This window comes from Bos mutus, chromosome 1, assembly GCF_027580195.1.
Source record: "Bos mutus isolate GX-2022 chromosome 1, NWIPB_WYAK_1.1, whole genome shotgun sequence".
In the NCBI taxonomy this organism is placed as follows: domain Eukaryota; kingdom Metazoa; phylum Chordata; class Mammalia; order Artiodactyla; family Bovidae; genus Bos; species Bos mutus.
The window spans coordinates 70,437,958-70,452,126 of record NC_091617.1 but is presented as its reverse complement, the minus strand read 5'-3'; the positions used below and the strand labels follow the sequence as shown (position 1 = coordinate 70,452,126).

Below are 14,169 nucleotides of genomic sequence, written 5' to 3'. Positions count from 1 at the left end.
ACACGGCAGTGGCAAGAAATCAGTTTTTTGATGCTCAGCATAATCTATCTTCGAGACCAACAGTGGCAGCAATGCTCTTTAGAACAAACTCAAGGGCAAAGCAAAACCATGGAAGCCATTTACTTTGGGCAAGTGGGTCATTTCTGCTCCTGCTCTGGATGGCTGCCTTGCCTCAGCTAAGCTAAACCAGTCACTCCATAAAGAAGTCATAGCAGCTACTTGTGGTCTTTTCTGACTGATGTATAACTAAATATGTAACAATGCATCTATATTTAAATTGCATTTAAGTTTTCCAAGGTGCAGTGATAAAAGAATTTGTCTGCCAATGCAAGAGACACTGGTTCAATCCCTGGGTTGGGAGAATCCCCTGGAGTAGGCAATGACAACCAGGTAAAGAATCCACCTACAATGTAAACAATTACACGTTCCTTCAAAATCAGCTATCCAGGAGCTTCCCAGGTGGTGCTAGTGGTAAAGAACCAGCCTTCCAATGCAGGCAACATAATGAGATTCGGGTTTGATCCTCGAGTCTGGAAGATTGATCCCCTGGAGGAGGGCCTGACAACCCACTCCAGCATTCTTGCATGGAGAATCCCGTGGATGGAGGAGCCTGGTGGGCTATAGTCCATGGGGTAACAGAGTTGGACATGGCTAAAGCAACTTAGCATGTATGCAAGGACTTCTCCAGTGGTTCAGTGATTAGGAATCTGCCTTGCAATGCAGGGGACACAGGTTTTACCCCTGGTTGGAGAACTAAGATCCCTCATGCCACAACTACTGAGCTCATGCACCACAGCTAGAGAAACTGGGCACTGCAATGAAAGATCCCACATGACCCAACAAAGACCTGACACAGCCAAATAAATTTTTTAGAAAATCAGCTATCTATACAACTGAAGTAAGGCCTACTGAGCTGAAAGTTGTTTCAAGTTAACTCCCTAGGAGTTGATGGGAAAGGCTGAAATTCCAGCTGGGTAATTACCGAGCAAAATAGCCTCTCTGACCCTTTCTCTTCTGAAAATGAGTTTTTTAGTATCAATGGAGACAAAGATGTGAAAGGGGATGCCATACACTGAATGTTTTTGTCTCCCCTAAAATTCATAGGTTGAGACAACTCCCAATATGACTGTATGAAGAGGTGGGGCCTTTGGGAGATGATTAGGTCATGAGGGTGCCCTTGTAAGAGAGACCCCAAGGAGTACCTTTGCCTCGTCCACCATATGAGGACAGAGTGAGAAGCAAAGCTATACATTAGGAAGAGGGACCCCACCAGATACCAAATCTCTGGCACCTTGATCTTGGACTTCCAGCCTGCAGAACTGTGAGAAATAAGCTTGTTTATAAGCCACTCAGTATATGATACTCCATTATAGCAGCACAAACAGACTAAGAAGAGTTATAAAAAACTGAAATTGTGCGTTTTCACATGCAAGCTATGGTGGCTACTGCTGTGTACACCCATTTCCCCTTTATTATCAAGTCTGCTTTTGTCTGGGAAGCAACAGCTTCTTAAAACACTCTTCCCCAGAATCTCTTGCAGCTAGGAGATGCCAAATAAGAGTTATGGCCAATGAGACAGAAGCTAAGGGTTTCTGGGAACATGTACTTTACTGACATAGACACTACTCCTTCCTGCTTTCCCCTTGCCTTCTGCCCATGTTTCTTCTTCCTGCCTGACGTGAAACTGGAGGTGGAGCAGCCATCTTGCATCTGAGCAGCCAGGCATAAGGATACAGGCCTACATGCAGAGAATGGTAGAGTCAAAATAAGGACAGAGTCCAAGTAGCTGATGGCACTGCTGAACTCCATGAAACACAAACCACCAGTGGACTTTCTTTGTGTGACTTACTTGTTCATTCACTCTTGGGTACCTGTTACTTATAGTAAGATTTACCATAATAGATATATATAAACCAATTCCCAAAGTATGTTTTTTCTTTAAAAAACCCCTTTCAGGAAAATGATTATACAACCTATAAAACAGAGTGTATCATACTGCAAGTTGGGCAATACTACAAAATAAGATATGCAATTTCATAGTATCCAAACAGTGATGTACTGGGGCTGTCTTCACATAATACTTGCAATGTAATTTCCTTAAGATGTATTATGCATACATTTTTCAAAAGACGAAGTACAGGGAAAGGGCAGATGGCTCTGTGCAGCATTCTCAGTTCATTAGCCCCCTACCTGCTACTGCATTATCATAAAGGACTGTCCAAAGAGTATGGTTTTAAAAAGTAATAGATCACACTTATTGAATGCTTAATATCTGCTAAGCACATTCCAAGCATTTTATGTGAAACTAACTCATTTGACCCTAAAAATAAAAATCCCTATGATGTAATAAGCACTTTTTATCACCCAAAACAAATAAAAAGAAAACTATCACTTCACCGTAGCATTTTTAGTACAGTCTACTAATACGGTTACTAATTAAAAGCATAACTGGTTCTACCACTGGCAGTAAAATTTAAAATTATACACTCCAATTTTATTTTTATTTAGAAGAAACTCCAAACAAATAACTGTATGATGAAACCAAGTTTAAAAAAAGCTTTAATAAAGCTCTGTTTTACAGTGCTTAGTGATGGATGAAGAAATGTGCAGCAAGAAATACTCAAGTACTTAGATTTGTGTCAAGACCAGCGTCACCTGTGCTTTGTCGTTAAAATAAATATTGAAACAGGACACACAGTGGGGAATATCAGTAGTAAAATAAGCATATACGAAAGGAAGTGGAGAAGTATTAATATTTGATTGGCTGACAACACAAGTTATATGAAATTGGCTGATCCATGTAGCACCCAACAGCCCATGGCCTAAATTTATTTTTCAATGATGTCTTGGTTTTCAAACATACCCCAAAAGATCTACACATGAACAAAAGAAAAGGTAAAATATTTACATACTTTTCATATAATCAAGAAGAGTGTAATGAAAATTGTAGCAACGTCTATAGTAAAAAGTCAAATGGTTAAAGTTTTTTTTTTAGAATTTATTGAAAAACAAAGCTCTTCAACAAAGTTACTAGCAGCAAAATTTATAGTATCCTAAAGAATAAGGAATACTGAATGTGATTAAGATGTCTTCTAGCTTCAACCACAAAACTCCTTAAAGATTTTAAAGACAATATATTAATCAGAATCAGATTGTACTGTTAGATAGTCTTTAATCTTACGGCCCAGATCAAATAGTTTTTGAAAATGGTGCACTTCTGTTTTTAAATATAGGAGAAGTCAGGGTAAAGTAGTTAAAAAATTGAGAGAAACATTTTTTTGGGCAATGCATTCATAGCAACACTATGTATCTACAGATCGAAAAATGAAAGACAAGAATGTATTTGGTACTGTTACTCCATTTTGATTGTTAAAAAAGGGGGGATGGGCAGCACAAGGGTAAATTTTTTCACCTGTTACAGAACATACACTGGGATCTGTGGATAAAAAATAATGAGATCTTTTTTAAACAAGTATACCAGAAATTATACATCCACATGAGTGTTTTTCCTTTCAAAATAATCAACTTGGGTTACAAATTTATACAAAGGCTATCAATATATACTGAACATATTCTGTTTTCTGTAGACAATCCTTTTAGTCTTTTCCTCTAACCAAAAACTAAGATGCATAGGTTAAAATGTTATAATCACTGTGACAGGCTATATAAATCTCTTTAAAAAAAAGAGGTACTCATCAACTCTTAATTTCTGACTAAGAATTAATGCCATTTTTAAGGCCGAGCTGGCTCTCCTCTATCACTCTGCACATTCCTAGCTAAGTCTTTCTCCTCTAGGTGCCCATGTTAATATGCTCAAGAACAGAAACACATTTCAGAGCTAAAAATTATTAGCAAGGCAAATCTATTACTCAAATGTACACTGCAAATTAAGTTCTGAAGAAATTTTTAAGAATTTGCTCTTTTTATCCTCATCACTCTTCCTTCACAAATACTAAGTTTACCAAGAGCTGTTTGCATATTTTATATTCAGTGTTGAAAACATAATCCTACTGATTAAAAGCTTACCAAAGCTACACCTACATCACATTCTGAACCTTAGCCTCAAGTAAGTATCTAGTCACAACATTTTTAAAAATCGATGAATGAAAGTCCTCTACTTTGTACAAAGGAAGACTGATAATGAGTGGAATCATGGAAATCCTCAAATACACCAGTAAGCACATTAGTTACCTGTTGAAGAAAGTCATCTTTTTGATGTTTTGAGAATATTTCAAATTCAGTGATTCTGAGACACTGGTAAGGGTAGTTTCAAAGACATGCTGATGGTAGCTGCAACATGATAATGAAGAGAAACAACAAGTCTGGTCTCCTCTTTCCAGCATGCCTTTTTTTGCTGAGGGTTAGACAGAACAGAAGGACAAGTAAAAGGCACAGCAGAGTTAGGATCAAAGTGGCTTGGAGACCTAGGAGGTGGCAGAATACTGACAACGGGTCCCTGGTGAGGCTGGTCGCCAAGAGGAAAAACATCTTTCACTGAGATCAAAAGGAAGACAAAGACAAAACCCCCCAGAATTTTGGCTGTAAGGGAGAAGTTAAGTGTTGAGATGGTGAGATAAAAGGGTTGGGAGTCAGGTGATAGACAGTTTGGAGAAAAAAAGAGAAAGGGAAAAAAAAAAAAAGACCTAGGAGTGAAATGAATGAGCAGTGGGCAGCACCAAGAGTCCCACTGAGAATTAAGAAAAATCAATGTGAAATGTTTAGTGCAGTTCCAGACAGTGTTATATTTAAGAGTAAACAATTCCAGAGATAATAAAAAAAAAAAAAAAAAAAACTCTAAAAAAAAAAGACCTATTTTGGCTTGAATATTTGTGTCTGCCCCTGAATTCATATACTGAAACCCTAGCCCATACTGTATTGAAATTTGGAGATGGAGGTCTTTGGGGAGGTCACTCAAGTTAGATGAGGTCATGAGGGTGAGATCTTATGATGAGATTAGTGTTCTTATAAGAAGAGAGAGACTGCTCTTTCCAAGTGTATATACACAGAATGGGGTTCAGGGAGCACACAGCAAAATGATGGCCACCTACAGGGCAAAAAGCCTCACAATGAAACTTACTTTGCCAGCATCTTGATCTTCAACTTTCAAGTCTCTGGGACTGTGAGAAATAAATTTCTGCTGTTGAAGCCACTCAGTATATGATATTTTGTTATGGAAATCTGAGGTAAGGAAAAACTCTTTAATACACCGGGGGAGGATACTGGATTTATGAAACAAGACCAGAAACCTACAAAAAGATCAGAAAGGAAGAATGACCTTTTAGAAATTAAAAACAGGAGGGAGCTCCCTGGCCCTCTAGTGGTTAGAACTTGGTGCTTTTATTGCCATGGCGAGGATCAGCCCTCTTTGGAGAACTAAAAAAAATCTCACAAGCAGCACAGTGTGGGTGAAAAAAAAATTAAAACAAGAAGCAACAGGTGATATATGTTCAAAAAAGGGTCAGAGATAAAATCAAGGAAATTCTCCCAGAAAGTTAAAAACAGAAGGCAAAGGGAAAGAAAGCAGGAGAGAAAGATAAGAAAAACAGGAGATTAATGCTGGAATGCCAGAAGGAAATAACACAGAGAAAATGTGGCAATTATCAAAGAAATAATATAAGAATTCACCAGAACTGAAGGAAATTAGTCTTTATCAACAAGGCCCGCCAAAAGCTAAACATATAGACCCTCTCCAAGGTTTCAAGGTAAATTTTCAGAACAAAAACTCCAGAGAGGCAGAAAAATGAGTTACATAAAAAGATGTTATCAGAAATGGCAGGTTTTACAGATAAAGTAGGGACTTCAAAATTCTCTAGGAAGATGATTTCCAACCTGAAATCCTGTATTATCGATTAAATCTGAGACATTTTCAGACTTGCATGCAAAGGTCTTAAAAATCTTAACCAATATGCACCCTTCCTCAGGACACTAATGAAAGATGTACTTCTCCAAAATGAAGAACAAACCAAGCAAGAGGAAACAAAAATTCTAAATTCAGTCGAAAAGTGAAACAGTCTCAGATGCCAGAGGGCAGAAGGCCTGGAAAGCAAGAGACCAAACTGAAGCCCTAATCAGAAAAAGGAACAGTCCTTATCCGAGACATTTAATTGCATAGAAAACAGCCTTCAGAGGGCTTTTGCGATGAGTCTGGAAAAACTTAGTGATGGGAACATAGAAACTTTCAAAGGAAATGAAAGACAAGATTGACAATAAGAAAAGCAAAAAGTTGAACAAGAAATGACATATGGTGATGATAAATTACTCAAATGATCAACACTTCACATAGTATTGAGTTAAAAACTGACCACTAATCAAATTTTGCCACCCTTCTTAATTGGGAGAGTATAGGGAGTAAAAATGGGAAAATGGCATGGTAATCAAATTCCCAACTGTAATAGTAGGAAGCTTCTAGAAGAAATATCAAAAAATACCAGTGTAAGTATATAATTTAGAAATCTGAAAATTAATGCATGCTAAAACCAGTTCAAAGTTAAAAGCAGATGCCTCTGTGGAGCAGGACTCTGCAGTGAGGAAGCTAACAGCTGAGGACTGGCACTGTTTATTACGACTCCTTAAAGATTATCTATGCATATTATTTTGCTAAAAACCTAAAAAAAAATGAGGCTTAAAAAAGACCTTTCCCTTCATTGTTCTACTCCTCTTCCTCCTCATCAAAAGATAAAGCTTGTTTAAAAATGATTTGCATAAAAAATAATTCTCTAATTTTAAAAAGTCACAAATTTCAAAATAGTAGTAAAGCATGTATCAAGCTCCTACAAATAGTGCTTTTCAATCAAATCAATCGCCCAGGCATTTTTAAACTTTTCCTAGACAAACGTTTTGAGCATTTGCCATAGTTAAAGAAATACAGATGTCAGAATAGCACTAAGAAGTTTTATAGTGTAACAAATATATTTTAAGCAGTCATTGCCTACATCCTCATACTTTTTTACATACAATTTTGTTTTTTCATCCTGAACTCTATAATGCATCTGTTCTCCATGTTAGGATATCCAACATTCAAATTAAATGTGTATAACGAAATGATGCCTTTGAACACTGCATGTTTCATTTTGAATAAATTTATTCTGAACCTGATTTAGAAGAGGGAAGGCTCATGCTTATTACTCAATGATTTCTGAAAATCTTTCTAATTTGGAGCTCTGTAATACATTCATAGTGCTGTGACACGTTTAAAAAATAGTCATCCTTAAAAATACTAGGATGTTCTTTGAAAACCTATTACATATATTCTTTTAAGCTACTCTGATCTTAAGAAAGAATTATAGTTTAGGAAAAGGGAAAATGAACATTAAAAAGTTTATTTCTAGCCCTGAAAGAACAAAATTATTGAACAAGGTCATCAAATACAGCAGTTAATGTCATTGTAACAATTAAATAATTGAATGGGATTAAATTAAAAATAAGTCAATATAAAATTTGAAGACAAAACAGAAAACAAGTTACTTTCACTTAATTCCATTTCTAGCTAAAAAAAAAAAAAAAAAACCCACAAGACATTCCTACCAAAGATGTTCAAAGTTAATTCTTTGCTTAACACAGAATGAAAGTATGCTTGACAAAATTATCATACATTTTTTCTCTCCATTTGGCAACATCTAGAATTGTGAGTGAGAAAGACTTCAGTTCTCTCAAGGCCAGGCCGGTGCTCAGTTCTCCTTTGTAATCCTCACAATATTTACCATGGCGTCTTTGTCAGTGTGGTCAATAAATGTGTTAGTGAGAAATAAAATCCGTGTGTGTATTTTCTTTTTCCCTTTCTTACACATACTCATATACCTGTGGAGAAAAACTGATTTTAACTGTTCCTCTATTGTGGGAGCAGTTGAGACAAGGAAGACAATCTGCTTTTTATATTACCATGAATTTCACTATAAAAAACCTCAAAGAAGTTGAGGACTTCAGCTATATTCTATAATGATTTTAGACATTTCACTTGACATGAATCTCAGTATGTTTTTAAATTTTTAGACTAAAAAACTAATGCAAAAATTTTAAGCACCCATCTTGTTCTAATTAGAGCCACTGTCTGATCGGATCTAGAATTACTCCAAACTAGAATACAGTATATATAAACAAATATGCATTTATGTGAGCCCTACAAAGAAATACTCATAGGTAGTTTTAAATTGCTCATTAAAGGCACAGGGTCATTTAGGACTGTGGTAACATCTAGATACATCTTAAGCAGCTTAATATTTATATATTGAGGGAAAGAGAATTTATATTACGTGCCAGGCACTCAACACATAAAGACAGTTGTGTTAGCCTTAGTTTCTGATGCTAGCACAATCAGTCTACTTGTTTTTTACTATTCTAGGTAGAATAAAATATTCAATATTTTCATGGTTTCCCAGATTTAACTGTCCCTAAAAGCAGCAAAAGGAACAGGAAGAAAAGGAAACTTTTAGACTGCCAGAGAGTCTGAAATATAATAAATACTATAGTAATATTGTCTTAACAACAAAAGAAGACTACTAAGGTAATTTTTAGATTTAAATGAGAATTTTCATTCTAAAGTAATGACAAAAAGGGTAAATACAAAAGGCAGTTATTAAGAAAAAACCGTGAATCTTGATTCAGATATAATTTTTCTTGCAACAAGATGTGAACATTTTAATTTAAAATTAATAAATCACAATTCTGTATTGCTTTTAGGATTATTCAAAAATGACACAGTTCAGAATTAACCAAAGTATATTTCTATTACAAGTTAGTTTATCCAAGTAAGTAAAGAATAAACCACAGTGTAGCTCCCTTAGCCTAGGAGTCAGGTTTTAATGACAAAGTCCGTTGCCAGCAATGGACATGCAGGTAACCATTAGAGAAGTTGTAAATACAAACCCAAACTGCTTTTATAAACTGAAAAGATCTTTGTTGAGTCACAGGCAAAAAAACGGGGCACTGGCACTGCATCCAATTAATATGGTCTTTATGATTTATGTATACAAGTGCCTTCTAGAGTGGTCATGAGGATCACAGTCTTGTGTCATTTAGTTGGTTTTCTATTTCACTGGTAGCATCTTCTTTATTATAATCCATCCAGACAGCTATTTACAAAGAATGTCCAAATCTGGAACTCAAGAGACACTGTAGCTTTCCACCAGATAAACCAGCTTTTTCTGTAATTTAGTAATAGCTGTAGAAGGCCAATATAATCCAGAGAAAAATAAAATCAACAATCAAACTGAAAACAGAGACCATTAAGTGCTTTAGATACAAATTCCATGAATTATTTTACTTGTTTTTGTATAACCTTCCAACATTGCATTACCAATTAAAAAAACAACAACAACAACAACAACCACCAGCCATTTCTATCCTTACACCTATATCTTAACACAAATATGGTGGGAATGACAGGAAATAAAACTCTATCAGTTCTCCTAATGCACTTCAAAACATCAAAATTATTTTTATTCACAATTCATACTATTGCAGGATGGCAAGTAGGTGTGAAGTCAATTATGAGAGAATGGTGGGAATAAAAAGCCAGAACCAAACCACAGATTTTTCTCTTTTACATGGCTCTTGCCATGTCAGAAGGGAAATACTGCCTTCAGAAGTAAAACAATTGAAATGACCAGCAAAGAAGAGGACAGGAGAGGAAGGGAGAAGAGTGGGCACTCTAATAATTAATGCTACAGGTCACAGACCTTTTTTAAATCTTTAAAATAAAAACAGTATTGTTATTAACAAGCACATTTCATTATTCCTTCTTTCTCCAGTTTTTTACATGAATATTATTTACTTATTTGAAAAAAATCAAAAGTAACTCAACATCTCATATGACCCATGAATTTACTAAGAAGTACTTTGTCACTTAAGTTCTCACAGACAGTAGAATGCTGATAATGGGTTGGGAACAATGTTTATCACAAATCTCTACAGTTTACTGGTCAGAAGCTGCATCTCTAAGTAACTAATATTTCTCTTCCATGAATATAATCTTATCTAATTATTTTAGAGCTCACCAAGGTTCAAGTCTCTCACTTTGTCTCTGTTAACTCCAAATATTTTTCACCTTTAAATGGAAAAAAATAGTTAAGTTTTAAATTTTAAAATTCAATGGTTATTATATTATTTGCCATGGGAAGGGAGAGGGAGGAGTAGGGTGAGAGAGGGTTAATTAAAAAACAAACAAACTAGCTAAACTTACAACATATACAGAAACTTATTTCCAAAATGAAGGGGGAAAAAAAGAGGGAAGAGGAAAATAGTGGCACAAAGTCCTAAAGCAGAGTCTGAGGACACAGGAAAGAAAAAAAACCCTCTACGAAAGTATAGTCAATGGGATTCTTTTTTTTGTTTCAATGATTTAGTTATAAATATAGATTATTAGTCTTCTCTCTATACATGTAACAAATGCCAAACAACTCACTACCATGAAATTTCTAAAATTGACTCTTTCACATTTGCTAAAAAAAGGTAAAAATCACATACTTTTCTTCCCTTCAGCTCAAATTCTAAACTGAAATATTACATGTAACGATAGCTAGTTCTAACTTCTATACAAAGTTAAACCATACTGAGTTCCTTTGCCAATATAAGGAGCTACATAATTTCCATCACACTTGCCTCCAATTTAGGCATAAGAAACACTTCTCAAAGCAATTCAAAAGGAGAAAGTCAAGGAAAAAGAAAGCTATGAAGAAGAGAGAAAAGAAGACTAGCAGATAAAACAAATACTCTGAAAAACTCAAATCTGCCATTCAAGTATTGAAAACACCCCAAAAGGGAAAATGAATGGGATCTATTATAATGATATCAGAAAAATAAAATGCAAATCTCAAGCATGATAAATGGCCCTGACGGGCTTTCTGCACAAAGACGTAAGGCTAGTGATTCAGTCCACAGTTCCTTTTGGACCCTAAAGTTGTCATTCTGTTTTGCAATTTTTTCTTGGTTGTCTTCAGGAAGTAGTAGTTTATTTTTTTTTTCTCCAGGTTATGCAGACCATTTCTTTAAACCCCAAAAGAATAATAATTTTCATATATTAAAAGACTTCTTTTAGAAAATGGAAAAAAGAATATGAGGCCACGGCAATGATGTTAACGGTTACTCTTCATTGCTTCTTTAGCTGCCATAATCAGTGGTGTCAAGCTGGATAATGGCTTGGCCAGTTTCAGGAAGGGATGCTGCCAGAAAGAGCAGGACAAAATGAATGTGTAAATGTCACAAGTTTAGAAGCTAAATTTTTTTTTCAAGTAAGCCCTGAAGACTATTTTATAGATCATAATTTATTTAACAAATATTTCAACACCTATATAAAAATCAACATAATACATCACTTTTATGGTTGAAAGTGAATTCTTCTTAGTTCTTCCAGTACTACAAAAACTCAGTTAAATGATTCAGATACCCATGACTGCAATGAACTGGTGTGAAAACTGGTAATACGTAAAAACTCACATTCCTATTCCAGTGTTACGGATATTTTATTCCCAGCAGATAAAATCCGAAAATGCAGCAGCTGCCATGCTGCTGGTGATGAAAGCACAGTGAAATATACTTATTAACCCTATGAAAACTTTCTGGGACTATTCAAAAAAGACAACTTTTCCCCCAAATAGTATTATTTCCAAACTCACCTGTAACAATTCTCTGGCTGAACCCCTTTTCTCCACATCCATCTCCAAACATCGATTTAAGAAATCCCGAAATATTGGGGAAAGCTTCTCTGGATTCTGAAGTTCTGGGGTTCCATTAGTTGCTATCAGGTACAAGGCCTAAAAACACAAGAATAATTTTGACATACTTGAGACAGTTCAACGAAGTGAGAGAGTACTTTAAAAGTTACTTAAAGACAACTGCCATATACACTAAAGTAATGTTCTTATTTCTACCCATTTTGGTTAAATATTTTTAACTTTATATTTAGACGTTATATTTCCCTGACTTCTTTTTCAAAATTATCTTCACCCTTTTCTTGTTTTTTGGATTACAAATGCACATTGGCAAAGAAAAACCTACTATAATACATAAGGGTATAAAGAAAAATGACTACAATTTTACAATTAACAAATAGTATCTCATTTATCTTTCTTAAGATTTTTTCCCTAAGTTATACAACAGTTTAAAACAATGAAATTTGTTGAAATCTTTTCTAAAAAACTTTAAACTAGCTACATCTATATAACTATAGATAAACAGATGGAACACAGGATTTTTAAAGCAGTGAAAATACTCTTTAAGATACTTTAATAAAGGACACATTATTCAGTATACATTTGTTCAAATCCATAGGATATATGACATCAAGAGCAAACCCTAATATAAATTATGGAATCTGTAAGATAATGATGTGTGAATTTTAGGCCATTCTGTCAGGTCTGTAGTGCTATCTCATTTTTGTTTTAATTCATTGAAAGTCAAAGTGAAGTTGCTCAGTCGTGTCCGACTCTTTGCGACCCCATGGACTGTAGCCTACCACACTTCTCTGTCCATGGGATTTTCTAGCCAAGAGTACTGGAGTGGGTTGCCATTTCCTTCCCCAGAGGATCTTCCCAACCAAGGAATGGAACCTGGGTCACTCGCATTGTAGGCAGACGCTTTACCATCTGGGCCACCAGGGAAGTCACATTTAATTCATTAGCAACTCACTAATAGATATACGCAGGTCAGGAAGCAACAGTTGGAACCGGACATGGAACAACAGACTGGTTCCAAATAGGAAAAGGAGTACGTCAAGGCTGTATATTGTCACCCTGCTTATTTAACTTATATGCAGAGTACATCATGAGCAACAATGGGCTGGAAGAAGCACAAGCTGGAATCAAGATTGCCGGGAGAAATATCCATAACCTTAGATATGCAGATGACACCACCCTTATGGCAGAGAGTGAAGAGGAATTAAAAAGCCTCCTGATGAAAGTGAAAGAGGAGAGTGAAAAAGTTGGCTTAAAGCTCAACATTCAGAAAACTAAGATCATGGAATCTGGTTCCATCACTTCATGGGAAATAGATGGGGAAACAGTGTCACACTGTATCTTTTTGGGCTCCAAAATCACTGCAGATGGTGATTGCAGCCATGAAATTAAAAGACGCTTACTCCTTGGAAGAAAAGTTATGACCAACCTAGATAGCATATTGAAAACCAGAGACATCACTTTGCCAACAAAGGTCCATCTAGTCAAGGCTATGGTTTTTCCAGTGGTCATGTATGGATGTGAGAGTTGGACTGTGAAGAAAGCTGAGTGCCGAAGAATTGATGCTTTTGAACTGTGGTGTTGGAGAAGACTCTTGAGAGTCCCTTGGACTGCAAGGAGATCCAACCAGTCCATCCTAAAGGAGATCAGCCCTGGGATTTCTTTGGAAGGAATGATGCTAAAGCTGAAACTCCAGTACTTTGGCCGCCTCATGCAAAGAGTTGACTCATTGGAAAAGACTCTGATGCTGGGAGGGATTGGGGGCAGGAGGAGAAGGGGACGACAGAGGATGAGATGGCTGGATGGCATTACTGACTCGATGGACGTGAGTCTGAGTGAACTCCAGGAGCTGGTGATGGACAGGGAGGACTGGCGTGCTGCGATTCATGGGGTCACAAAGAGTCGGACACGACTGAGCGACTGAACTGAACTGAACCGAGTGATATGACGTTGAACATCTTTTTACCTGCCTTGTTTGCACACGTGGATATTCTTTGATGAGTTGTCTGTTCAAATCTTTCATTATTTTTACATTAGGATGTTTTCCTTGTTGAATTCTAAGAGTTGTTTGTACATTTTGGATAACACTCTTTTTAACAGATATGCATTTTAGAAATATTTGGATATATTTTCAATATTTGTGACTGGTCATTTCATTCTCTTAATAATGTCTTTCTCAGAGAAGATTATTCCAATTTTAATGAAGCACAATTTATTATTTCATGGATCATACTTTGGATAAAGTATCAACCCAAGGTCACCTAGATATTCAACTGAATTATTTAAAGATTCTGTTGTATTACCAAAATGCCATCAAAAAAAGGATATCAGCTGGCACAATCGGCATATGAGAGCGTCCATTTCCTTGTTACCTAAGTTCATTTCTCTTTACATGACATTTCCTTCCAAATTTTCATTTAAAAATTTCATTCTAAGAAATAATCTCTGAGGTAGCAGTTATTTTCAAGTTAAGATCATGACACTGTTATGAGCTTCTACACTT

The 14,169-nt window shown here is 35.8% G+C and overlaps 1 protein-coding gene across 1 annotated transcript in view; it reads right to left on the bottom strand.

Moving 5' to 3' along the window:
* Positions 1–2,541: 2,541 nt before the first annotated feature.
* The window catches only part of PAK2 (p21 (RAC1) activated kinase 2), a 91,397-nt gene continuing 79,769 nt past the window's right edge, over positions 2,542–14,169 (bottom strand). The window contains exons 14-15 of the mRNA XM_005897818.3: positions 11,610–11,747; positions 2,542–11,156 (exon numbers count right to left, since the gene is read on the bottom strand). Of these exons, the coding sequence (XP_005897880.1) occupies positions 11,070–11,156; positions 11,610–11,747 (225 nt within the window). The 3' untranslated portion in view covers positions 2,542–11,069. The remainder of the gene's footprint in view (positions 11,157–11,609; positions 11,748–14,169) is intronic.